The following is a 26,726-nucleotide window of genomic DNA, read 5'->3' on the forward strand; positions in this document are numbered from 1 at the left end:
TTACAGAGGCTTTCCCATCCCTACAGCCTGATAAACTACAGACAAGTTTCCTGCAGTGGCATTCCAGAAGGGCACATACTGTTTGTCTAGCTTGTTTAAGCCCTTGTATTGCAAGTTTTTGTTGGTTACACTCCAGGTAAAAGTGGATTTTAAGGAAAACAAACATTTGCTTTATTTGAGTAGTTTAAGCTTAATTTGGCTAGGTTCACACACTGGGAACTTAACAGTGGTTTCCTTCTAGAGTAAAAATGAAATCTTAAGAATATTTCTGCTGTCCAGCACTTTGGTGGCCATTTCCTTTCTACTGGCGATTTTCCTTGACCTTCTTTCACTGTACCAGACCTCATGCAGCCCGGTCTGAGAAGCATCCTCAGGGGTTACAGGGATGGAAATTTTTTTTACTAGCCTTCTAACATTTTTCAGTCTGCGGTGGTGTTAAAAATTACAGGTAAGAATTTAAATGGATAGTATTAAAACAACAGCCGACAACCTCTCCATGCTAGTGCCCCAAACTTCCATCCCTGAGTGATTAACAGGCATAAGATGAAGAGCCCCTTTTACCGACTAGCTGTCTCGCTGGGTGGATAAATCAGAGATGGAGCTACGTCGGTAACATCTGCAGCTGAAGCGGTAGGGATGGGTGTCAACTGGGGTCTCAGCCTCACATTACGGGATGCCCTTTAGTATGAAGGAAGACCGTAAGAAAATAAAAACAAACAACAAACTCTCTGTTCAAGACCATGATGCAACTTGTCATGCTACGGTTCAAGAAAGGGTGACCATAAGGAAAGTTGTATACCTATGACAAAAATTTCATTTCCATATCTATATACTTTTTTCTTTCAAATATATATTTATATATATATATATATGTATATAATTGGTAGAAATGAGTAAACTATTGGTGGAATAAATTTAAAGTTTTCTTTCTGCCTTCTATACTAAAAACCAAAAACAGGTGCAGATTAATTTATTACATTTCCTCTTTGCAACATTGTCTTTTCTTCTGAAAGCTATATTTAGATACATATATATTATATTATATAATACCTATATATAATATTCCCTTTGGAAAACCAAAAAATTGATTATGAAAAAAGCCACGAGTGTTGGTTAAACATTCTCCAAATATAATAGATAGCACAGTCTGGGTACCAAGGCGGAGGGGTTTTCTCCCGTGGTTTACTTTGTGGAGCTCCACCTCTGGGCTCTGAAGTCTTCGGTTTAAAAACAACAGCAGGTATAGAGAAGACACACCTTTTCAGAGCTGTGTCAGCACTATGTCCATAGTCCTGTGTTCATCATTGTTGATCTCTGTATAAATATTTTTGAAAGGCAACTGAGCTTTCTGTTTGGAACAAAAATGCTTCCTCCTCCTCCTTTACTCAAACTGCAGAAGGCTTTCAGAGGCCTAATAGATGGAGGGATAGAGGTAGAGAGGAGAGGAGGGAATAGTGCTAGAGAAAGTGTGGGTGTTACTAAGGGAACAACTGAAGCTTTCACAAATCAAATGTTTTAATTGGAGCTCATGCGATTCTCCTCGGCAAAGAAAGGCCAGAGCCCATTTTGAGGTCTGATCTAATTGGCTGCAGGCAAGGAGGTGGGCAGACACTAAGGGCCGAGTAGGGGGGGACAAATGTATTGACTCCTCCTCTTCAGTGCAGTGCCAAGTGCAGGGTATTAATGCAGAAAGGGAACGTAAAGTGTCACTATGGACCACAAGTAAACATTTGTGATGCAGAACATAAAAGCAGCCAGAGTAAAAGAGGAGCGGTCCCTATCTTTTCTCTTTATTTTCATCAACTCTGTATTTTCCCCATTTCTATCCTCATCTTTCTCTCTAACTGTTGCTGTGTCTCAGGGCAGGGGTCAGCTCTCTAGCAGCTGTTTTAGTGCTCGTTCAATGTTCATGCGATGTCCAACTCGTGTCACTCCCAGTTCTGCAAAGTCATCCTTGGTTAGAGCTGGGAGGTGAGAGCCTTCGATCTCATGTTCCTGAAACCCTGCTCTGTGCTCCCCAAGATTGATGCTCTCCAGCCAGTCTCCAACGTCGTACTTGTTCCAGAGGTGGAGGGGTTTTTGGTGGAAAGGCCGGAGGGCTAAAAGTGGCGATCCTAGCCCAGGGGAGTGGGAGGGTGATGGGGAAGGGGAACGAGAGCGGGAGCGGGCGCTGGAGCTCCTCATTACAAAGCGGACCTCTTTAGGCTCCTGGGGTAGGCTGAGGCTAGAGGATTTGAGGATGGTTTGTGGTGGTGTGGTCGGTGAGGGTGGTAGGCCGAAGCCTGAGAATCGTCCGAGAGGGTCGCCCCGATCAGGTGAGCCTGAGCCTGGGCTGGGGGTGCGTCGGGTGATGGGGTAACGGCTGCCAGGGCGGATGGTGTATGTGGTGCCATAACTTCTCTGAGAAATGGTGTGGAGCTCGCCTAGGCTGCTGAAAAGTCTGGTGGAGACAGACAAAGACAAGAGAGAGAGTTTCAGGAATGTTAAGCCAAGAGATGAAGGTGAACAAGGTGAAAATAAAGAAGGAGAAGAAAGGGCGAGAGAGCTTTGGGTAATACACTATGTATACACTGTTGTCAGTTCTTTTTAAGTTTAAGTTAGTGTAGGCTAGACGTCAATGACTGTTAGAAAGACCAAGCTAGTCTCACATCACAGCAACATCAAAGCAGCAAGCTACATTCACTGGTGGTAACATTATGGGTTTTTGAGATTATTTACAGCTTTGGATAAAACATCACTTAGGACTTAAATTCATTCAGGACATCATTATTTCAAGTTATACATTAATTATACAAGGAAATATATGGCAGCATTTGAGAATTAAGTTCCTACACTCACTCCCCCTGACTGTTACTGTCTTTATCCTCTAATGAATTTAATGAAAAGCTACTGGCTGTTAAGTCATACTGTATGCTTCCCTGAGGTGATTACTGTGAATTACTCTGTACCCAGATTTTAATATGTGACAAATACAGTACAAACATGCTCACTCATACAGTACACACATTAATAAGCAGATCTAAGAGCAAGATTTCATATTTGATTTTCAGCACATTACATTGTCATTCAAGAAAAATTATACACGTACAGTAAATGTGCCTTTGTATGATGAAGAATTATAGTGTATAAAGAAAACAGAGGTGCATTTATCATGTCTGTTAAACTGCTGCTAAAGGACACGAGGAGGCAGACAATGCAGAATCTGTCTCCAGTGTTTAGTGTAATTTAATCAAATGAATGCTTATTTACCTTGGAAGTGCAGGTAACGATTAATTCAATGTATTAAGTCTACCATTCAGGGATTCTCATTGACCAACCAACCCAATCTTACCACCTGTAGCGCACAGAGAAAGAACTGTACTATTACAATCCGGCAATAATTCTTTAGCAGCAGGAATCTGATACTGCAGCAGCAGTTACTCCAGTTCCTTTCACAGGTACAACAAATGCTGGTTTATCTGTTGTTTCACACCTCACCCTCTTTTGGAAAAATAATACAAGTATACTTTGTGAAAGCAGTCTCAGTGTGGCTGATCAGTCATTACTATTCTATCGAGCTAATGGAGAAAAGGATGGTTAGAGAGGAGAGTGGGGATGGATTAGAGACTTGGGCTAACATGAGAGTTTTTTCTAGCTTGGTGCAAGCAGGGAGAAGCAGAGAGTAGAGGCCTAAGGAGTTGGTGCAATGGTGTTTATTTTATTCATGCATGTTAGCAAGTGTCTCATGTATAAGTGTGGCACATGTTTTCCCTCTACTACGTTTGAAACTTTTGCCATAGGTGACATTTAGACTAAAGAGTGTAATGGAATAAAGGCAGCTAGGCAGCGCACAGGCTAGAAAAATGATCAGACTACAGGGAGCTGACGGATATGAGATGAGCTCCATGCGCACTTACACAGTCGTCCTGCCCTCCTGGGCGCACAGTCAGTTCTAGACCAATCAGATCAGAGCAGCAGGGCGGAGCATGCAAGGTGAGCAGAGAGAGAGCAATGGGAGAGAATGTTAGCATCACTCCATGAGACGCAGCCTGCCAACCAGACTCTGCTTCAGCCAACTCTGCTGCCTTTGATATGCCTCATGTACATGCACAGGTGTGAGTATGTGTAAGAGTGAGGCTGTGAGTTCATGTATGCATGTATATATATTTGTGTGTGTGTGCTGGTGTTGCTGATGTGGCAGCATGACAAAGACGGAAGAGTAGGCTTCAGCACTGGAAGGTCTGACCAGTGGGCTACATGAGAGAGAAATGAGCACACTATTCACATATCAAACACTGCACAAACAAAGAAAAAACAAACAAACAAATAAACACACCAATAAAAGGGGGCACATGTCCCTTGACTTTTGTGGCTGCTTTTGCACTCATTCTGAACTGACTATGAGACGTACTATCCTTACTGGAAAAGTACTAGTTGTTCATTAACATTTCTATGTGCTGCACTATAGTACTATACAGTATACTGCATATGGGATGTGTATACGTGTGTTGGCTAATAAAGAAATACAAATTGCAACATATTCTGCTCTGTATTAGCATGGTTTAAGAAACCTACAGTGTCCAATAAGCAAGACAGTCAGGGACCATGGCCATCCTCAACACAATCACTGAAAAACAAAACAAAGTTATGCAAATTACATAAACAGAGAAGAACAGAAAAACCAAAGAGCACAACTGAAATAAAATGAGAACCACAGGTTTCTAAACCACCCAAAGCTATGATACACAGCATGTGAACGAGGTGGATACAAGAGAGACAAAATACAGCAGCATATGTGGTTTTTGAAGGAGTTTAAAAGGGGCACACAATGCATGGAGTAAGTGATGGAAGAACATTGCAATTAAGAGTGCTGGGATGCTTGTGTTATGTGTGAAAGGTTCCAGTGGGTGAAGAGACAAAAATGCAGAGGTAGAGAGAGAGAAAGAGAAATAATGGTGTGCATGATCATCTTTGTCACAGCCGAGGACAGTCAACTGTCAGAATGGAGGTGGTGGGGGTGACTTTGAGTGCATAATCTCTGGAAAGGGCGCGCTCAATCACAACTGTGTGTTAGATGATATGTTGTATTTGACAGCATGGTCACCTTTTCCATACAGGGATTATGTTGTTGTTGTGGTACAAATCAATGATTGATGACTGAATTTGGCTCATAGTGACTACAGTACATATTTAATCTGTGGTCACACCAAGCAATGGATTGTCTTCAACAATAGCCACGAGTAAGCTTTTCTAATAGTAGAACACTGGATAAGTGTTGGGACTGCAAAACATGCTTATAAAGTGTTTAGAATAGAAAAAAGTTTAAGCTTACACAATTGTCTTTGTTTCTAAAGAACTGGTGCTCTAAATACAGTACATGACATTGGTAGAGTTGTGGAGATACTGGAGATACAATTTTGTCTCAAAGATGCAACAATAGAACAACAGTTATGGTTACAAAATATTGACAAGTGCCAGTGTTAGCATGAAAGGCCATTGACTAGCTGCCCTGTGGAGATCAGTTCTAGAAAGTCTCTTCAGTCTTTATCTGAGATAGCTGTGTAACTGATTTAATTGACAGCTGGTTGGAAACACAAGAACATGAAGCAATTTGGTCTCAGTTATGTGAATGTGGTCACCTCCACCTGTAGATGTCAATACGATGAGAGGAGAGATTGTTTTTAATTCTTCTCAACCTTAGATTGTCCCTTCAAATCTTAAAATCTTGATCAGCAGTGAAGGTTTCCACCCTCATTATTCACAGAGATGAGGACAAAGCAATAAAAATCAAACTGAACTGTGTCTGAACAGTGCCCACAAACTCCCGAGCTCTTTGATATCTGCACTCAAAGACTGAAACAGATAACTTACTGTATCTGAATGACGCTTCTAAATGGAACATTGAAATTAACATCAGTTAGTGTCAATTTCGTGGCTGAGGAAAACTACAATATACAAACAAAAAAGACACCATTTGTTCTTCACACATCAGATTTTAACTCCCAACCTGCCAAGCCATAAAAACAGAACTGGGCTGAGACAGGTTACTATACAGAGCAATCCTAAGCCAAATCGCGAGTAGATAGAAACAAAAGACTCCACCATTAATTTGACAGTTACTCCACATGGCACCTCAGGACTTTTGACAAGGTCAGGACTTTGTCTGGTCATCTAGTCATTAACATGACTTGTTAATGCCAAGATTGTGTGTGGATGGTTATAACATGACACACCATTATAGTTTAGTCATGTTCAAATATTTCTGAGAATACATCCTTAAATCTTTGAAGTTATCACTGATATTACTATGGGATGGGGGACAGTGATAAGAAGGAAACTACAGTTTAAAGTTTTATGAAATTTATATCAGTGATGGCTACAAAGAGCTGTGGATATAAGGATGTATTATGTGTTATTTGAACAAGGACTCAAGGAAAAGCTCAAGGAAAAGCCGGAGGGGTTGCTACTAGCAAGGTCATAGGTTAGAACCCAATAGTGAGAGTGTGTCAGATGAGGAGAGGCTTTCAGGAAAGTGCATGCCTCCAAGCCCTGTTACCTTGTTTGCACCAACAGATAATCTACACATGCACAGGCATAAATGCACCACACACGCACGCACACACACACACACACGCAGCTTAACACTAACTTATTGACTTCTAGTGTATACTGTATGTACTACTAACAGGAGGCCAAGCAGTGCAGCTGTAACTATGGAAACAAGGAACAGTTTAGATCCAAGACCAGAACCATCAACTGAAGTAGCAGTGAAGAAATCAGGTGATGCAAACAAGGTAACAAATAATATTGAAAAGAAAATACATGAAACAAAAAATATAAAAGGGTTGTTTTCTTTAAATGGGATTAGTTGATAGGCTTGTTAGGAAAAATATATTTTAAAAAGCTTTGCTTTACCCTAGAGGCTATAACCTTAAGGTTTACTCTCTTCGGTGTCCTCACATCTGCAGAAATATAAAGGACTTCATTGTACTTTGAGGTATTGAGTGAAAAAAGAAACCCACAGAAAACATAAAACACCACTGTGCTTCAGATGCATCAGATAACCCTGGTGTCACTGTGTACGCAGGTTTGTCTTTGTTGTCCTTTCTCCTTATTAATGTTCCAACATACTGAATGTCCAATAGAAAGGTATAGCACATACTGTATTGACTATGTTCCTACAGTAGTATTGGCTGAGAAGCTAATGCCAGCAATGTTGGTGACCTCTGATCTCATTGTCACTAACCATCGCAGTAAACTGGCTTGTATAAAGATTCACTAGCATATTTTAAAATGTGAGAATAAAAACACGTCATGCACAGCCTCAGCCTTGACTCAGTCTCTAGGTATCTCCCTTTCCAGAGAAATGCTGCAAGATTTCAGACTAAAATAGACTCTAATTTGTTGTAATAAAATATGTTTGCTTTTAAATAATAAATGAAAGTCTCTGTGTTTGCAATCTCTTGTCCAATGGATTTGTTATCGCAAGATCCAAGAGGGTGACACTGATGTAAATAAGTAAGTAATATAAAATGTTGATAAACAAGAGAAAAGACTTAAACTCATAGTGTCTGACAAGTATGCAATTAAATCAATTTAAGGCAGTTTTCTCTGTGGCAGGGAACTGGAACTTTTTTTTGTTTGCTAACTCTGACATCTCTGCCACTGTAAGAGCTATGAATGAAGCTTGAAATCATCACTTTTAATGTAACCATTGTAACCTCAGTGACAGAAGAAATGGTGACAGTTTTGCAGTGTATTTTTCTAGATTTTGTCTTACCTGGCACCTGCCACAGGTGACTTCCTTCCTGGGTCAAGTGATGCCCCCAGTGGTTCCTCTCCCAGTGACCTAGTGTCTTTATTTAGCTGCTGTAGTCGTGAACTGAGCTCCCCCATAACAGATGGTTTTGCTCCCTCATCTGCACCCAGCCCCAGTCCCAGCCCACCAAGATTGCCCAAACTCCCAATACCAAGCCCAACTCCTGGCCCACGGGGCTCCACTGGGTCCCCCCACAGCTTGGACCTCCGCTGAAAGAGGTAGCGTGGCTTGGTGGGGGCGAGTCCTGTCACTGAGGCTGAACCACCGGAGGGGAGCCCAGCTCCTCCAGCCGCAGCAGCAGCCAGGGCAGCAGCCTGTTGCTGTGATAGCAGCTCACTGTCAGAGCTCTGCTTCAGCAGAGGGTCCCTGAAGGTGACGGGGCCTTTACTGCCTCCTATCTGGGACTTGAGTCGGGGCTTAGGAGGCACTGGCGGCTTGTCGAGCACAAAAGTCTGCCCGTCGGCATAGGAGGTGTGTGTGGTGTGTGTGTCGGCAGGCTCGCCGCTTTCTGAGGACAATGTGGACATGCTGGAAACCGTGGAGACGGTGCTGGTGGTCTCGAGATGGTGGTCTCGTTCTCTCTCACTGGAGCTGCGCGTGTCAGCCTCCTCCACGCCTGAGTCAGCTGCAGAGCCAGACTCGCCCACCGGTGGGGGCTCCAGAGGGTCTGAGGGCTTCCCTGAGACAGCTGCTGCACTGGGTGGAGGTGGGGGCTGGGGAGGCTGAGGCTGTGTGGGGGTCACAATTGGGGTTGTTGGGGTCGAAAGAGTTTGCGGTGTTGGTGTCGTAGTGGCTGTGGGAGAGGTGGCAGGTTTAGGTGGGGACACCTGTGTCTCCTGTGCCTGTGCCAGCAGCCCATTAGCAAACTCATCTGGTGGCGGAACGACTCCGATCTTACGTAGCTCCTCTCTTGTTTCCTCATCACTGGAGGACAACATTACAGGGGGCAGGGTCACTGTATATGGATCCACATCCTCCTCGGAGCTTCCCTGAGCCAGACTCTTCTCTTGGGCTGGACTGGCAGGACGCTGAGTTTGAGGCTGGGCCTGGAGCTGGGGTTGGGGCTGGGAGACTGTGGGACTGGGGGATTTAGCCCGTGGACTTGGAGATTTGCTTGGCTCCATGGAAGCTGGGGTAGGGGTCTGTTCTAATTCTGAACCCACCCCAACAGCCTGGCCATTACTGGTGGCATGGACCATGATCAGCCCCGCTGTCTTCTGCTGCGACGTATCCATAATACTAATCAACATACTTTTTTTATCCTCAAGTCTCTTCTCCTCCTTCCTCTCCTCTACTCTGGCCTCCATCTCCTGCCGGAATGATACAGGTGACGGTGATGAGGCCCACTGTGGTTTGGTGGATTGGGGAACTAAAACTGATGCTGGGGAGGATCCAACTCCATACCCCGCTGCCTTGGCGCTTTTAGGCGAGAAAGGGGGAGATGTGGGTGCCCCTTCATGTGGAGACTCTTTGGTCTGAGTGTCAATGAATATTATGCCCTGGCCTGCCCGCTCCTGTTTAGTCCTAGGCTCTGGGCTGCTAGTTGGGGACTGGCTCTGGGAGGTCAGTGCCCTCTCCCTTGCGGCCAGCGCAAGAGCCAGTGGTGAGTTGGGGTCCAGGGGCTTTCCTGTGAGTGGATGGATAAAGGTGGTCCCACTAGGGGAGGGGCTCAGGGCCAAGGCAGGGGGAGGCAGCTGTCCCAGCTCTCGAGTGAGCATCCGTTCATCGATAGAGTGAGACTGAGTCAGAGAGGGGGAGTCAGAGCTGGTGGCAGACGCCCCCTCCATGGTCCCAACAGAAAGGAAGACAGTGGATTTCCTCCGTTCTTCTAGGCGACGCTCACGATCTTTGACTGCTCCAGCGATAGCAGCAGCAAAGGGGCCCTTACCCTGAAACATCATCTCTCCTTGGGCACGCAAACGCTCTCGCTCAGCCGCCAGCTGCTGCTGGTAGTAGTCTGCGCGGCTGGTGTGTGTGTGCCCATGGGGATGTGGGTGTCGTCCTGAGGGTGAGCTCTCTCGGGAGTGGGCAGCAGCTAAGGCCAAACTAGCTTTTTCTTGTGCATCTTCCACCTGCAGTAAGACAGAAAAAATCAACCAAACATGTCAAGGTCATAGGGTTTTTGGCACTAAATGTATGATCAGAAATCATCCTTAACATGCAACCTACCTGTAGCTGTTTCACCAGGGGACTTTTCTTCCTCTGGGGCTTGGTGGGTGTGTACAGTCCAATGCTAAATTGACCCACATTAGCATAAGGGTTGTCAATAACCCGACCCTTCCTTTTGATTCGCTCAGGTGGAGTAGCAGCAGATGGTCGGGGAATTTCTGTAGGTTCTACAGGTAGATGGGAAGAGTCCTGGAGGATGATCATGGAGCGTGCTTTCTTCTGTCTCTCGATGTGTGTGGCCTGACGTTGAGCGGCCTCGTAAGGCAGGTCCAACGAGGAGGGCTTGAAGCTGGAGCGTCCTCCAGGCTCATGGCCCTGACTCTGGGTCCTAGATGGGGGAGGAGGAGGGCAAAAGGCTGGGGGAGGACCAGTGTCTAGGTAGTAAGGGGGAGGAGGAGGTGCCGTTTGTGGAGGTGGAGGGATGGGATGCGGCTGTGAATGGTCTCGGAGGCTGTCTGTCATAGAGGAACTACGGGGAAATCGGTGTTCGCCTGCAAGGGCAGACAGCCGATCCTCCTCAGTGGCACCTGATGAGGAAAGGGGAAAGCACAAATGAATTTTGTGATGGGGTGTAAACTCATGAAAAAGGGCCATTTCATACCAGCCCTGCAGGTCCACAGCTGCTTCATGAAAATTACACTGTAATGCATCCATCTGTAAATCTGTTAATTCACACAGTTAATAATGAATCACCCATCTATTCAATATTTTTAATAAACCATGTAAATCTAACTATTTTTAGACTTATTTAACCATTAATTCAACAGTCATTTAATGAGTGTACTTGAAAACAGAAAAAAATGTTTAATATTATAGAGAGTATTAATAATGAATGTGTATATCTACTTTTGAAACAGACTCGGCGCTTGAACATCTGCTCTGCAAATCTGTTTCTGTGAATATTCAATCGGTGCATTTGCACACCCAGAACATATAATGCAATGTAAGTATGTATTTGTAAGTACGTCAGCTGGTTTGGTTTTGGCCTTGGTACCGCTGTCTACATGTTATACTTTGTGGGTGCAGTGATGCAAAAAGAATGAAAAAGAAAAAAGAATGAAGCGTCCTTCTCTTATATTCTCTACATACTACCTACTGGCATACTGTACATAAGATACACTATCATTCACCTTATTTGAATATGTACAGGATGGGTGATTGTTTTACCAAAAGACTTGGTCCTGGACATCCCCTTTGGTAGTGGTATGTGACCTCTCTCAATGCCTGGGTGAAGACCTCCATGTAGAGTCATCCCTTGTCTCTCAAACAGTGACTGCAGCACAACAAAATTGATAATTTACAGTGTTATAAAAGACAGCTGTAATATCTTTAAAGCTACAGTAAAACTCCAGAAACGGTATACAGAATACCAAGAACATGCATATATGTGTGCAGCACTGCCTGTCATGTGGCCCAGGTGTTTGTTGTGTGTCAGCTTGAGTTTGCATGTACGCCACCATGGTGGCATATGCTGTCTGCCAGTGTGCTGTGTGTAGGTGCACTCACACTGATCTCTGCTGGTGTTATTCTCCTGCTGGTAGGCCGTTGTTTGACAGTGGCTGCTCTGTAATCTGCCTCCGAGGGCTGAGCACGCAACATAGACTCCTGGGATGCCAACATCTCGTCTAGTCTCTCTGTTCAGAAGGAAATGAGCCAGAACTAAATACCAAGACATGAGACCAGACAAATATCACGCAATCATTTCTGACACTGAAAAGAATAAACTAATTAACTGATCAATTGATTAAAAAGACATCTCTAGCTATATACTACAATGTGAGGTCATGCTCTGTGGCACTGTACAAAATCACTGCACTATCTCAATACAAGTTCACTGTGTTTCCTCGATGACCACTAGGGAGTGAGTGCTAAGAGCTGAAAGAGACAGAGAGAGAGGAAAGGGACAAAAAGCGGAGGAAGAGAGTGTGCACGTGTTTCAAGTTTTCTGCTCGTCTGTTCTAATCAACACTGCTTAAAATGACACAGCAGTGATAAATCATCTTTATGACGTTCAGAGAGGTGTCAGTTTCTTGCCTCAGACTCACCTCCTCTTCTCCTCCGAGCAGAAGCTTGGTGGGGAAAGGATAGCGTCAGCAGAGGAGAGAAAATGACAAGAACAAGCCAACAGAAGTGACTATTCTAAAAGTTAGGAGACACACCAAGTTTTAATGACAAAGGGAAAGCAGAAATATGACAGAAAAGGAGGAGAGTGTGGAGTTTGCATGCCAGCTCTCTGGCACTCACCCAGTTCTTCAAGCTCAGCGGTCATGGACTTGGAGCGCAGTGTCAGTGTGGTGCTGGGAGCTCTCTTGGGCGGTGGGGGAGCTGTGGAGAAAAGGCATGGTGTTGAGGATGAAGTTGAGGGGGATGAAAATCCTTTGGCTTTACGGCTCAGTGCCCTCCTGGCATCCCCCAGACGGCCAGCCCATCCCGTCTTCACTGCTTTGATCTGGTCAAATTCTGATGAACTGGACGCCTCGCACTTAGCCAGGACCTTGTTCAGGCTACGGCTGGAGCTCAACTTCTTCATGTTTTGTTCTTTGTTGTTGTTAAATTTGTCAGTCTGTCTCCAAGACTTTCAGCTTATTAGTCTTTGTGCTGCAAGAATCCCTCTCTGTTGAGGTGCCCAGAGGCAGTAAATGTACAGCTGAGTCCTCTCTGTAACATCCCTAGCTTTCTGAATCCTCCCATTACGCACAGAACAACAGAATTTGTCTGCCACGGTAGGCAGAACGAGTAAAATGAGTGTGGCAAGGAGAGGGAGAAAGTCGTCCATCTTACTTTTAATATGCTGCCTGTCTGGAATTTAGCAGGTGTGCATCAGACAAAAACACACCAACACACATGCATATCCTCCCACATGCAGGACCACATGCAGATACACAGAGAAAACTCCCTCAGGGAGGACATAATGACATGTGGGCTGACAGATGAAGAGATGACAGTAAATTCAACAGCTAAGGAAAATGATGCGCTGCAGACTTCATAACCCAAAGCTCATGGGAGCCTCCCAATCCTACTATACACACAAGGCAACTGGGCTGTTTTTGTCCCACTCAAAGCAGTAACACACATCTACTGAATGCAAACTGCAGAGATACAGGTTGTAATTAGGTCACAATAAACGCTGTAATTAACCAAATAAAAAACGGTCATGAATCTAAGCATGTTAAGTCTGCAGTAACAACGTAATGTCATGCGGTCAAACAGCGATGATAAAGACACATACAGCGGCACTCTCTACATGCTTTAACAAACCCAAGTTTCCTAACAATACCCCACAACACAACGAGATCAGCTCACTCTATCTGAGATCGACGAGCTAACACTCAATGCACCAATGTAGAGCGATAGATCTCTAAATCCCACAGTGCCTTACTAGAGCCCAACTATCCTGCTGTCGTCAGCAGCTGCAGATCTAGTGTAAATACGCCATCCTGGGTACAGTCCATATCAAACATCTTCATTTTCTCACCAGTCTGCACAATCTGGTACAGTAGCAGGGAGCAGAGGAGATGGAGGAGGAGGATGGAGAAAGAGAGAGGAACAGAGACAGAGTCAGAGGGAGAGAGATGCTTTTGCTGTAATGTAATGCTTAATTCAAACATGCAGTGTAGTCACCATGGCAACGGTGGCAGTAGTGAGGCCTCGCATGGTGCAGAGAATGTGTGTTTGCTTGCCAGTGAGTGTGTGTGTGTGTGTGTGTGAGAGAGAGAGAGAGAGAGCGAGAGAGAGGGTGCGTATATGCAAACATGCATCTGTGCATTTGTGCAAAGGTGTGGCACAATATGTAGAGTATGTCCCACTGCAGGTGCAGTGCAGAGGGAGAGGATGTTTAAAAAAAAGACATTTAGGATAAGTTTGAAACAGGAGTGAAGGATCCCTCAGCCCTGGAACACTACACACACTCCATCTTGTCTACAGCTGTCTCAGAACTCAGAATCTGTCTGGCCATATTTTCTTCACTTCACAAGAAAGGAATCTCATCAACCATTGTCTTCTCAGTCTACCTCACTCCTTTGAACTCATACCAATTATCTGCCGTCTCAGCAGCTTAGACACACACAGAAATAGGCAAGTTTAATGGAGGCAACAAGACAGTGACTCCAGAATACATATGCTCCAAAGCATATACCATGGTGTTACATTGCACACACACCTTAATATACTGAAAGCAAGTGAAAATACGTAAAAGAAGTATGTTAAAGCCATAGATCAACATTTTGGGTGAACAATCACTGAGCACTTTATTGGGAACACCATACTATTACTGTGTAGGTCCTACATTTGCTCTGAAAATAGCCTCAGTTCTTTGTGGCATGGATTCCACAAGATGTTGGGAGCATTTCTTTGAGATTGTAGTCCATGTTGACATGAATGAATCACATCATTTCTACAGACGTGTCAGCTGCACATAGTGCCTGCCACATCCTGCAGGCGATCTACTGGATTCTGATCTCGTGACTAAGGAAGCCACTGAAGTACACTGAACTAAGATAGGCTATAGCATTCAAATGATGACTGGTATCAATGGGTTCAATGTTTGCCAAGAAAATATTCCCCACACCAATAAAACCACCACCTGAACTGAACTGAACTGTTGACCTGTTCCTGGCTGATGGGAGTCGAAACCGATGTGGCCCTCTGCTGTAGCTCATCTCCCTCAAGGTTCTATGTGTTCTGATCACCACATTTGTAATGGCTGAGTACTAGCACCTGTAAAGATCACTAATACACTACACATTTCATCTTCTTTATTTAAGTTATATGAAAACTGAAGGGTAAAATGATAATTCTCCCCTTAATGTGTGTTTATGTGGCAAACTATTTCTTGGTCAGAACCAGTAACTGAGAGTGGAGTCTCTGCTGGTTGCCTGGCAACTGGTCAGAGCCAAGGAAAGGTCCGACACATAACCCTCCATAAAATGGGGAATTGTCATTTTAATATTTCTGTTTTTGTACAGGTTAAGTAAATGAGCTTTAGAAGTTTCTGGTAGGTGGATTTTTTTTTAACCTTTAGAAAGAGCCACGCTAGCTGTTTCCTCCCAGCTAGCCAGCTGTTGCTGCATATTTAATGGTCAGAAATGAGAGGGGTACTAATCTTTTCTTCTAATTCTGCCACAATAATAACAGTACTTCCGATAATTTTTACTGTATTTTTATTAAAACTTTTACTTTAATTAACTCTTGTGTACCCCTCCAGAAAATTACCCTCGATGCAAAAAATTTGAGTTTCTAAAAAGTGCTATAAAAATATTATTTATCACTACACTAAATCTTTTGACCACTTCAGTCCTGATCATAACTTAAATTTATATGTATTTCTCAGATAATTTTAACCCTTTAATGCCATTTTGGGAGGATTAACCCACACGTTTTTAAATGATAAAAACAAAATATGAAATATTTTCCATATACTAAGTGCAAATTGGATTTTTTTTTGGGGGGGGGATTATCACACCCTTGGATATATCAATAATTGACAACAACATTGATTTTAATGCATTATTTTGCATATATTTTTTGAGCAGTGTGAGTTCATTTAAAAATTTTTACCCTCGGTGCATGTAATGGAGCCCTCAGCCATACAGCAGAAAATGATGTCTTATAATGGATTTCTTTGGAACTTTTTCTTCTATACAGTGTGTTTTAGCCCTATTATTAGATCAAAGGTTGAATTTTAAAATTTGATAGAAAAACTGAAATCCTTGCAAAATTGTGTCCCATAACCATAAACAGAGGCAAAATTATTGAGTATTTTCAATTGAAAAATACTGAGGGGCGCACAAGGGTTAAACTGACCAAACTCAATCAGATGAGAAAGACTGCAAAATGTGGCTTGAAGCTCCAAAAGAAAGCTACTAAATGGACTGACTTACTTAATTTATGTTTGGTCAAAATGTCAAATTGTATGCAGTGCTATCAACCATATCAAGAAATGATGAAACTAAACCCAAAATAAAAGACTAGGGTATATTTTAAGAAGACAAGGATAAAGAAAGAAGCAAAGCCAAAAGAGGTGAGAGAGACAGGTAGAGAAGAGAGAGGGAGAGAAAAGACAGAGAGAGAGATTAAGAGAAACCATAAAGGTCCTGAGTAGCAGCACTGAGCTGATACAGTACTGTCCCACTGAAACTAGGTCAAACCCATTTATCACTGTCTCTGTATCTTAATAATTGCAAAGGAGGTGCACACACCAATCTACCACACTTACAAACACACAGACATACACACACACGTGTGCACACGCGTGCACACACACACACACACACACACACACACACACACACACACACACACACACACACTCTTGCAGTGTACACAGTCCTGAGGTCATAGTGCCAGGACTGTGTGGGAGCTGAGTAATGGTGAGCTCTGGTTGACATGGAAACCACATGAATTTACAGCAGGGAAACGTGGTAGAAATCACCTTGACAACGGAAACACACATTTTCCTAAATCCTCTGTACATAAAACCAGCTTACATGCCCATGTCCCCATCACATTACAGTAATACAATTCATTATCAAACACCTGACTTATCCTGTGAGCCATAACATGTGCAATGCTAAAATCTCTGTAAGCCCTCAAACTTTAATCAAGCCAATACTACGTAATTAGTGGCATTTGCTCTATTTAAATTATTGTTCATATTAATGCATGTGTTTAGTATGAGTAATGCACTCATGAATATCACATGAAGGAGGATTTTACCTGCGATTTCACATTTTACAATATGAGCACATACATCTGAAATGTAATAGTTAAAGTTGAAATATTAATTCAGCATGTACTTTTTTTAAAGGGAGGGCACAGAGGAGCTTACGCCACCCTCTGATCTTTACCTTTCTTACGTACGACTTCCTCAGACTCAGGTTTGCGTGTGACAGACACCACCTTCATCAGCAGCCTGTTGCCCCCTTGTCGGATCAAGGACACCACCTGTTTATGGCCCACCTTCACTACATTGACCCCATTCACCTAAAAGAAAACACACAGAATGAGACATGTTGACAGTGTAACCTTGTTTTTTACAGTGCACTGTTGTGTCATTACAGCACAACAGTTACCAAATTCTAGTCAATCAGGGTGGAATACATCACATGCTGAAACTTTTGTAAATCATGTCTATTCTTTGTTGAGCAGTTTCATACGCTAGCTGCAGGTATTTATAAATACATAAATAAACCCTCTTTGTCGGCACAGGAGGGTTAACATACCATATCTACAAAAGCACCTTAGGATAGAATCCTGCACCTGTTTCTTCTGTGTTCAAGGCCATTACTAGTGTGTTCAGTCATGAGATGGAGAAGCAAGTGAAGAGCTGTCCTCAGTTACCTCAATGAGGAAGTCTCCTGTTCTCAGACCAGCCCTCCAGGCCACTCCCTCCACGTCCACAGACTCCAGGTACTGCAGGGCAGGGAATGCTGGGGTTGGGGTGAACTCTTCAATGGGCGTCTCAGCTGAGAAGAAACATGGAAAGAAAACAGTTAAGTTAAATTTGTATCTTCCTTTGAGTGATTTTTATTTCTCCACTAAATGAGATTTCCAGTGACCACAATAAGGTCACAAATAGAAAAAGTATTACATGCTGCAAAAAATATTTGGAAAATGCTTAAATTTTAATTTCCTTGGAGGCAATGATGAATTTTTCAAAACTTTTCTTTCATCTACCAAAAATGATTTAATTAATAAATTTGCTGTGTTTAGTTTTATTTGTGGACTAAACATGTCCAGTGCTGTTGCCTGCTGCACCTAAACTATATAACTTATACATGTAGGTGCATATAAACACATGCTCACATGTCCACAACTTCATGCACGTCTCAACATACAGCACACAAGTACACTTTACTAAGTGAATGCACGACTACAAACTCCATTTAATCTTGGAGCAAATCCAACTAAATCACTGACACATGAGAGTTCTCAGAGGACCACTAAGTGAACTGCGGTGTGTGTGCATTTTAGTATGTGTGTGTTAAAGGGTACTGGGGAGTAAAAGACAGAGTGAGTAAAAGAGAGCAGGGTGAGCCAAGATCCATGGTAGTGAGTGATGGAGCAGTAACAGACTCCTGGCAAGGTACCTGGGTGGGGTTGCCATGGTAACCAGCCTGAGCAGGGAGCTGGCACGTGCCTGAGTAAAATGAATTTGTGGCAATGGAGATGAGTGGAGAGCCGATTTCGGTTTACAATGCGGAAGGTATGAAAGTGATTGTGTAAAAACATTTTGAGAGGATAATGGACAGGAAAGATAAGAAGGAGGTGAAAGAGAGCAGAGAGGAACAAAAACAAGGACAGACAGTGGAAAGATGAAATGAAAGAGTAGGGGAGAGAGGACTGTGTCTCTGCTAAAGCTCGACGCCATGTGTGGGGAACAGATGGGACAGCTAGCTGACAGCTCAGCCAAGGATGACGCCACCAAAGGGGCTACATGCGCTCACACGCACAAACACACACGTACACAGACACACGTCCGCATACACACACACAGAGGCCTGAGTGCATCTGAGTATACAAGCTGAGTGTTGACCAAAGCTGGTCGTGTTGTTGACTCACACAGCAACAATCGAGACTGAGCCATACCCAGTGACTCAGATCAACAGACTACTTCTTACATTCAAACTCTCACACATGTTTAAAACAGGTATGTAGTGACTGTGAATGTTTTGGCAAAGGTGTGTGTGTTTGTGTTTGTCTCACCTTTGGCTCCCCGCAGGACAAAGCCAAACCCCTCATTTTCTTTCTTCTGTAAAACAGCATTCTTCTCCTCTATGATATAGTCACTGTGAAGGAGAGAACAGACGGAGAGCAGGTATGAATCCAACACCATCCTCACACAGAGAGAGAGAGAGAGAGAGAGGGCGAGAGGGAGGGCAGGGGAGTAAAGAGGGTCGGTTGGTGGGGGTTGAGATGTGGGAGGAGATGGAGGCACACGCAAACACACACACACACACACACGTATGAACATGTACTTCCTTTTCTGTTAACCAATCAAGTTAAAAGCCAAGCAAGACACCACACCTCTGGATTCCCGAGGTTGTACTAGTATTTTGAGAGAGACACACAAACACACACACAAACACACACACAAACACACACACACACACACACACACACACACACACACACACACACAGGTAGAGACAAAGAACACGAGCAAGAGAGAGCAGGTGAAAGAAAGAGCTCTTGTGATTGAAGTATCTTTGGGATAAAGCCTAAGAGTGGATCAATCTTCTGGCTGATCCTTCAGATGAGACTGCAGCTGAGGAGGGTGTTGAGGGTTTCTTGCTAAAGGAACTGACAGAGATGGCTCAGATGCAATATTATCCCCTGACTAATGACAGAGGGAATAGGAGGCTGAGTCTGATTTTCTTGAGTGTTGAGCAGTGAAGGCTTTTAGATGGTGTTAAACTATGCTGCTCTACACATACCTGCATGTATTTTTTCAAGCTACATATCTGTATCCAAAGCCCTTAGCCAAAGTACAGTTAGTGAAACAGCCCTAGTGATAACCTGGATATGTTTGACCTGAAGTGTAGATGATAAACCCAATATTCCTTGACTTAAACTGAACAGAGATGACAAAGAAATTGTGGCGTCACTTGTATATTCAAATGTCTTCACAGCACACTTTGACTGAGGGACTGCTGCCAGTTTGCAGCCTGAACACCATCACAAAAGCTATGAGTTTTCAACATTATCAGCCATCCTTTGTCACAGCTAAGGCAGACGTAGAGGGATAGGGATAGTGTTCAGGTTGCAACTCAGTGGGCGGCTGCAGTCTCCATTAGTTTGGTTACACTCCACTCTCTCAGACTTACCAAGGGAACACAAAGCTACTGCTGCTGGAGCCAGGAGACCCGTAACAAACCTCTCTGCAGGAGGGAGGTCAAAGGTTTGGTTTCATAAAAAGCTATCTATCCACTTTTGCACCAATTATTATGCACAGAATACTGTGTTGGTTAAGCATCACTAAGATGCTTTGTTTCAGTACAGACCCTTTTATCCACTATGCTTTCATCTCTGCTCTATGCCCCAAAATGCTGCATTAATGCAATGTGCTCACTGCCCTTTTTCAGAATTTCTATCCGCCTACATAACTCAATAAAGTCAAAACTCTGATGTAAGACTCACATTTCAAAATTGTGAATGTTTCCTGAAAACAAATCTGTCCTTTGACATTTGCAATTATAATATTCCTCAGACTGCAGTCCTGATATCCATCTAAGAAATGATACACTTAACTCACTACGTTTCTGTCCTATTTGGGCCTTGTGCTGGAATGTGCAACTGGTATTTTATTCAGACATTCATGTGTTACACCTGGCCCTTAAAACCTTATAGCTGTAACCTGCTGTGATTCATGCAGTGTTCATTTTTATTGTGGCACCTCTGGAAAGCAACAAGAAAATAACTAAACTAATCTATATTTGGTTATAAGAACTATCAGCCACTTAAAACTAAAGTATATACACATACCATGTAATGCCTGTGACTATCACAGGCTAACGCCTGTAGTAATGCTAATTAAAAAAATCTGGAGCTCTAGTGACGGAAGTGACATTTAATCCACCTAAAACCTAGAAAGCAAGAACCTGACATTTCATAGAAGGCTGAGAAAGTGGATGGAGACAATGCTCACTCAGACTAGCTCTCTGTCTCTTTGTCTGATATACTATGGCATTAAAGCGAGAATTTGCATCATAACAGAACATAGCTGGCTTCTCCACTCACAGCTAACAAATCTGATTGAGAGGAGAGGGAGTACTCACACTCTCTACACAATAAATGTCAGCTTGAGACAGGGGTGGAACTGAATACGAATGTCCTGGCAGCAAATTATTGACGTATAAAGCACAAAACCATAGCATATTCCCACACACATGCATGTAGAGCGTACAGTACATTATGTCTGTGTATGCACAGGTGCCGACACATGCAGACAAAAACATACTGTTAAACAGAGTTATGTAATACAATTTCATGTGCATCTTACAATTCGAAATGGGTGCACTAGCTGCATGAGACCTTTAGATGGCAGCAGCTCCAAAGCACTCAACTGTTTTTTTTTGCATGCACCCCTTTTAAGGTGAGGAAGCAGTCTGTGTGTTGTTTGTGCAGTACAGTATACACTAATACACACAGCATAAACACTCCAGTAGCATGATAGATTAGAGAAAGAGGCTGTACCTGTATGAGGTGAAGTTGTCGTAGGATCCCACAGTGTAGTGTCTGAACAGTCTCTTAGTGCGGTCCTCCCGAGTCTCTGCAAAACAAATGAACTGCCTTTTAATCCAATCAGACAATCCAGTACCACCTAACTGCTCTGCATATATATTATTTCACCTGACATCAAAGACTGGAAAGATCTTGAAAGGCTTAAAAGAGGAAATAGATGAGGAATACATGCTGTCACACTCGTTTGAAATTGTGTTGTTAAGTTTAAAATATGCATGTATAAATATACCTTATTTTGGGTATTATGTTGAGAAACATATGTAAGCTGTGAAAAAATAGAACACTAGTGGTTTTAATTGACCTACAACAATAGTTGTACAACAATAGTATTTCCTTCAAAGTTTAACAAAATTGTTCTCATGTTTTCATATCAGAAGCACTCTTGCAATCACCCACACATCATCCAAGGCTTAAACTGCAAGTGCAGAGCAGTGTCTCGAAAACAAGGTCAGCCACATTTGCCAGTGTGTGGCGTTCTTTCAGCATTTGAGGAATTGAGCAAATGAGCTGAACCTAGAAACTTCCCAGGAATGAACATCCACAGAAATGAAAAAAATGTCAAGGCTGTTTCCACCCCTGCTCTTAGCATGTGGGTATAAAAATGTCAGCAGAAATCTAATCCATTTAGCACAGAGAGGATTAAGTTACAACAGAGAAGTAATTATCAATAACATGCTTCATTTATCAAAACCTACCAGAGTATAATTGTTCCATGCTCTTTTTAAAAATTTTTGAAACAGTAAAAACATTGCATAATAACACCTTTAAAGTGTTTCTTTTTAACTGGGAAACGCACTAGACTGGGAACTGTGATGAGCTCAAATAATATAGTGTATGTATGTGTGTGTGTGTGTGTGTGTGTGTGTGTGTGTGTGTGTGTGTTTTCCTGTCAGCATGTGGGTAGATTTATCCTCTGGGAGTGCTGATAGAGATCAATGCCCTCTCCCCATCCCAATAATGCATGTTGCACCTCCACTAAACAGCAATCTGCTGACTACACATCCCAAGACTCTTTCAGGCCACACAGAAAATCTTATTCTGTAGTCCAACATTTATAAAGACATATGTGAGACAACACAGGACATAATGAAGTGGGTGTCAGAACAGAAGGTATATACAGGTATACACAAAGACTACAACAAACAGTATTTGGCCCTCTGGTGTTATTTTCCAACACTATTTTCTTGCTTCCCTTCCTTCTTCCGGGGTCCAGCACACCTCCACATCTAGGTTTTCTCAGTAGAGAGACTAATGTATTCAATGGTAATAAAACAATATATAATAGCGATGAGAGTGAGTGGTGTCCTGGTGGTGATGTGAGGCACCTCATGTAGCCATTAGTAGTGCTTGTAACCCTGGTCACATGTCCCCCAGTTTCACCGTTTCCTGTCACTTTTTACTGTCTCCTATCTAATACTAATGTGATACATCAAGCTGTTTGAGATGTCCTATATATGTGAGAAAGAAAGGGACATGTAAAGAGTCAAAAGGGAAAGAGATCAAAATAAGTGAGCGGGCTTGGAGTAGCTGGCATCCTCAGATCCACTTTAGCCTGTCCATCTGAATGTGTGTGTGAGTGACAGACTGTCAGCTGCGAACAACTTGAAGCTCTGATAACTGCATCCACTGTCACATGGTGACACAACAGGAGGAAAGAAAAAAAAAAGAACGATTTAGCAATCCGCTCTAAATTCCCAATTTCATGCTCAACTTTGGCCCTTCAGCATCTGCTCTTCCCCTGTCACCTGCATTCTCATTTTCTCCTTCTGTTACAATCTTGTTTGCCTGTGCTGTTTTCTTCATTCTCCAAGAACACTGTGGTGTGAATCTCAATTTCTCTGATTCTTACACTTTCATTTGTTTCAGCACGACTGCAAATGCGTAGCTCTCCTCTTCGCTCATTACACATACCCGACTCACAGGAAGGAGGCTGTTTTAATCAGTGCCCTACATAACAAAACCTGATACACAGACCATGCTCTGCACATTTGATTATGTGACATTTGTCTTCCCAGAGCAAGAATATCAGTCAAATGGTCAGTGAGTCACCTCCTGGTCATCCTGGCTGTGATGATATGTGTTTGACTTGTGGCTTAGTTGAATGGAAAAATCGCCCGCAAAATGTATTTCACAGTTAACAGATAGCTTTTGGTGATGCAGCTGCCCTGTTGTCCTGTGGTGTATTTTGTTATTTGCATGGACTATCAGCTCCATACAGACAGACATGTCAGGATATTTGGAGCATGGCCACAAAAGAACATCAACATCAAACATCAAGCTTTGGTGTCAGTCCATCAGAAAAGGAAAGCATGTGATTCTTTCTGGGGTTATGGGATTATGTTCAACAATAAAGGAAAAAAACATCAGCTTCAAAAAGCAAAATAGACACCAGTTTCTGCATTCAAGAAAGGGAGTATGTCCAGTGTTTTCTATTCTGAAATATTTCTCATTGTCTTGCCCCTGCTATTAATTACTGCTCTCTCCACCTAGACCGATAACCAGTACTGAATGCAACAAAAGTTCATGTGTGTCCTCTGAGGCAGGACAAAAGTAATTCTGTGAAATGTCTGTCAAAACAAATGAAAAAATCTACTGGAATTGTGTTGTGTAACAATTCAGCAGTTCATCTGAATTCCTTCTTTAGTTCAGTTGATGAGAATATAGTTGGGAACACCTGTGCAGAGGGCATCTTCCTTTTGGCAAGAACGACCGGGTTTATAGGTGTGTTGGCAAACTGCCGATGTAATGATGTTACGGCAACATTGTAAGCAGCAGATAAGTGGTGTCTCTGTTCCTTCACTCCAATCAGACAGGGTTTCTTAAGCTTTCTCTGATGCCAAAAGGAAGTGGAGTCAATTGTTTGTTAATTTGCTCTGACACTGTACAACCTGGATGACTAAAAAGACTGTACGCAGAAGAGAAAAAAAAATCACAAGCTAAAATAGAAGTAGATAGAACAGGTTGAGGTAAAGTGGATACGTGGAAATTAATTAAACTCACAAAAACATGGAAACAATGAAAATGACACACTGATCAGGAGTGGGTGAGTATAAAAGAATGAGCTGTGTAATTAAGAATGAAGTTATAGGTTATCAGGGAGAAAAGAGAGGTGAGAGGAGAGCTGGTTGGTATTTTGTCTGGGTTAGAAAGTTACTGTACATCCAGTCGTGGGAGAAGGGAAGTGGCATTTTGTTAGCGCTGGTTGTCAGATGAAAGAAGAGGTGATATTTGGGGAGCAAGTTGTAGATGAGTCAGCACCTGTCTTCTCCCGCACATTTAGAATCTGTCTCTTACAACCCTCACTCAGCTTTCAGACACAGACAGACACACACACACACACACACATCCACACATTCATTCATCCTTACGCATCATCAAAAAGTCCTTACTTCAAAAAAGGACAAAAGAAGAAGTGAATCAGCCAAATGCTGGATAATTTTGGGAATTGGTGAGTGTGAATGTGTTTTGTGTGTCTCAGTGGTATATGCATTTGTGTGTGTATGTGTGTGTGCACTATGTGATACCAGATGCAGTCTAAGAGTGTGAAATGCAGCTCATTCATCACGACTGTCATCTATTTTGTACAGCCCAGGAGCATCTAAAGGCAGGGCCTTGATAGCACAGATAACCTCAACTCCACTTCCATCTACCACTCTCTTTGTCTCTCTCTCTCTCTCTCACACACACACACTCTCACACACTCACTCACACTCTCTCTCTCTCTCTCTCTCTCTCTCTCTCTCTCTCTCTCTCTCTCTCTCTCACACACACACACACACAAGATAAATTTCAAAGGATATCCACTGTAAGTAAAGGCTGATGTTTAATGTACATCATAATATCTTTAATTTTCTTTAAAACCTTAATTAGGATAGGATGGTTTATTTTACTGTGTTTTTGTTTGTTTGCTTGCTTTCCAGTACATGAGGACAGGGTTAAGCACCAGATGGGAATAAAACAGAGACATATCTTCCAGTCAGCACCAGAGCAGAGAAGGGCAGATAAACATACTGAGATTCCAGGGAGCAAAGACAGTCATGAGCTCAATGGATATTACTCAGTAAGCTATATATTATACAACTGTTTAAAAATAAAGCATATTAAAGAATAACTATTCAGGCACTATTTCAAAATCATTTGGCTGGCTTTAGGCATACTGTCAATGTTTGGAGATAGTATTGATGAAACATTAAGTTCCTCTTGTCCCTCAAACCACTCATACAATACTGAAAGAGCTACAGCTTTTAAGACACACAAAAACCCATCCATTTATCCATTTTCTTCCCCTTATTCAGGATTGGGTTGTGGTGGCAGAGTATACCAGACATCCCTCTCCCAAGCAACACTTATCAGCTCCTCCTGGGGGATCCCAAGGCATTCCCAGGCCAGATGAGATATATAATCCCTCCAACAAGTTCTGGGTCTATCCCAAGATCTCCTCCCAGTTGATTGTGCCTGGAAAACCTCCAAAGAGAGCCGCCCAGGAGGCATCCTAATCAGATGTCCGAACCACCTCAGTGGGCTCCTTTCAATGCAAAGGAGCAGCAACTCTACTCCGAGCCTCTTCTATCTCTAAGGCTGAGCCCTGCCACCCTGTGGAGGAAACTCGTTTTGGCTGCTTGTATATGCGATCTCGTCCTTTCGGTCACTACCCTCAGTTCATGACCATAGGTGAGGGTTGGGACGTAGATCGACTGGTAAATCAAGAGCTTTGCCTTCTGGCTCAGCTCCCTCTTCAGCACGATCCAGTTCACTTGAGGCAGAAACTCCCCCTCTACCCAGAGGGAACAATCCACTGTTTTCTGGCAGAGAACTATGGCCTCAGACTTGGAGGTGCTGACTCTCATCCCGACCGCTTCGCACTTGGCTGCAAACTGTCCCACTGTGTCCTGGAGGTCTCGGTCTGATGAAGCCAACAGAACCTCATCATCTGCAAAAAGCAGCGACGCAATCCTGAGGTTCCCAAACTGGACACACTCCTTGGTTGCACCTTGAAATCCTATCCATGAATATCACAAACAGGATCGGAGACAAGGGGCAACCTTGGCATTCCCAGGGAGGCTGAGTAGCGTTATGCCCCACTAACTGGAGCACACCCTTCAGTCCCCCTTTTTAAAAATGAGGCAACCACTCCAGTCTGCCACTGCACTGGTACTGACCGCAACCTCTATGTGACATTGAAGAGGCGTGTCAGCCAAAACAACCTCACAATATCTAGAGCCTTCAGCATCTCAGGGTGAATCTCATCCACACCTGGCACCTTGCCACTGGGGAGCTTTTTAACCACCTCAGCGACCTCTGCCAGGGATATGGATGGGGCTTCCCCCAAGTCTTCAGACTCTGCCTCATCCACATCTTGGGTGGATTTAGGAGTTCCTCAAAGTGCTCTTGAAAGTGGGATGTTAGCATGTGTAGTGGTGGCCACAATGGCTAAACAGGCAAAGAAACAACTACCTATAGAACTGGGGGGAGAAAAGAGAGGGATAGGTGCTTTACTGAAGCACTGAAAATTAACAGC

At 43.2% G+C, this 26,726-nt stretch overlaps 1 protein-coding gene across 2 annotated transcripts in view; it reads right to left on the bottom strand.

Moving 5' to 3' along the window:
- shank3a (SH3 and multiple ankyrin repeat domains 3a) overlaps window positions 1-26,726 on the bottom strand; it is a 166,218-nt gene that overhangs the window by 2,923 nt on the left and 136,569 nt on the right. For both annotated transcript variants that reach the window (XM_018663819.2, XM_018663820.2), the window contains 11 exons: window positions 21,161-21,236; window positions 18,671-18,753; window positions 17,306-17,430; window positions 16,813-16,948; window positions 12,212-12,292; window positions 12,013-12,036; window positions 11,474-11,601; window positions 11,135-11,240; window positions 9,968-10,494; window positions 7,760-9,870; window positions 1-2,440 (listed from right to left, as the gene is read on the bottom strand). The exon at window positions 1-2,440 is cut by the window's left edge and continues 2,923 nt beyond it. In XM_018663819.2, coding sequence (XP_018519335.1) covers window positions 1,870-2,440; window positions 7,760-9,870; window positions 9,968-10,494; window positions 11,135-11,240; window positions 11,474-11,601; window positions 12,013-12,036; window positions 12,212-12,292; window positions 16,813-16,948; window positions 17,306-17,430; window positions 18,671-18,753; window positions 21,161-21,236 — 3,968 coding nt within the window. In that variant the 3' untranslated portion in view covers window positions 1-1,869. The remainder of the gene's footprint in view (window positions 2,441-7,759; window positions 9,871-9,967; window positions 10,495-11,134; window positions 11,241-11,473; window positions 11,602-12,012; window positions 12,037-12,211; window positions 12,293-16,812; window positions 16,949-17,305; window positions 17,431-18,670; window positions 18,754-21,160; window positions 21,237-26,726) is intronic.

Source organism: Lates calcarifer, linkage group LG10 (assembly GCF_001640805.2).
Source record: "Lates calcarifer isolate ASB-BC8 linkage group LG10, TLL_Latcal_v3, whole genome shotgun sequence".
Taxonomy (NCBI): domain Eukaryota; kingdom Metazoa; phylum Chordata; class Actinopteri; family Centropomidae; genus Lates; species Lates calcarifer.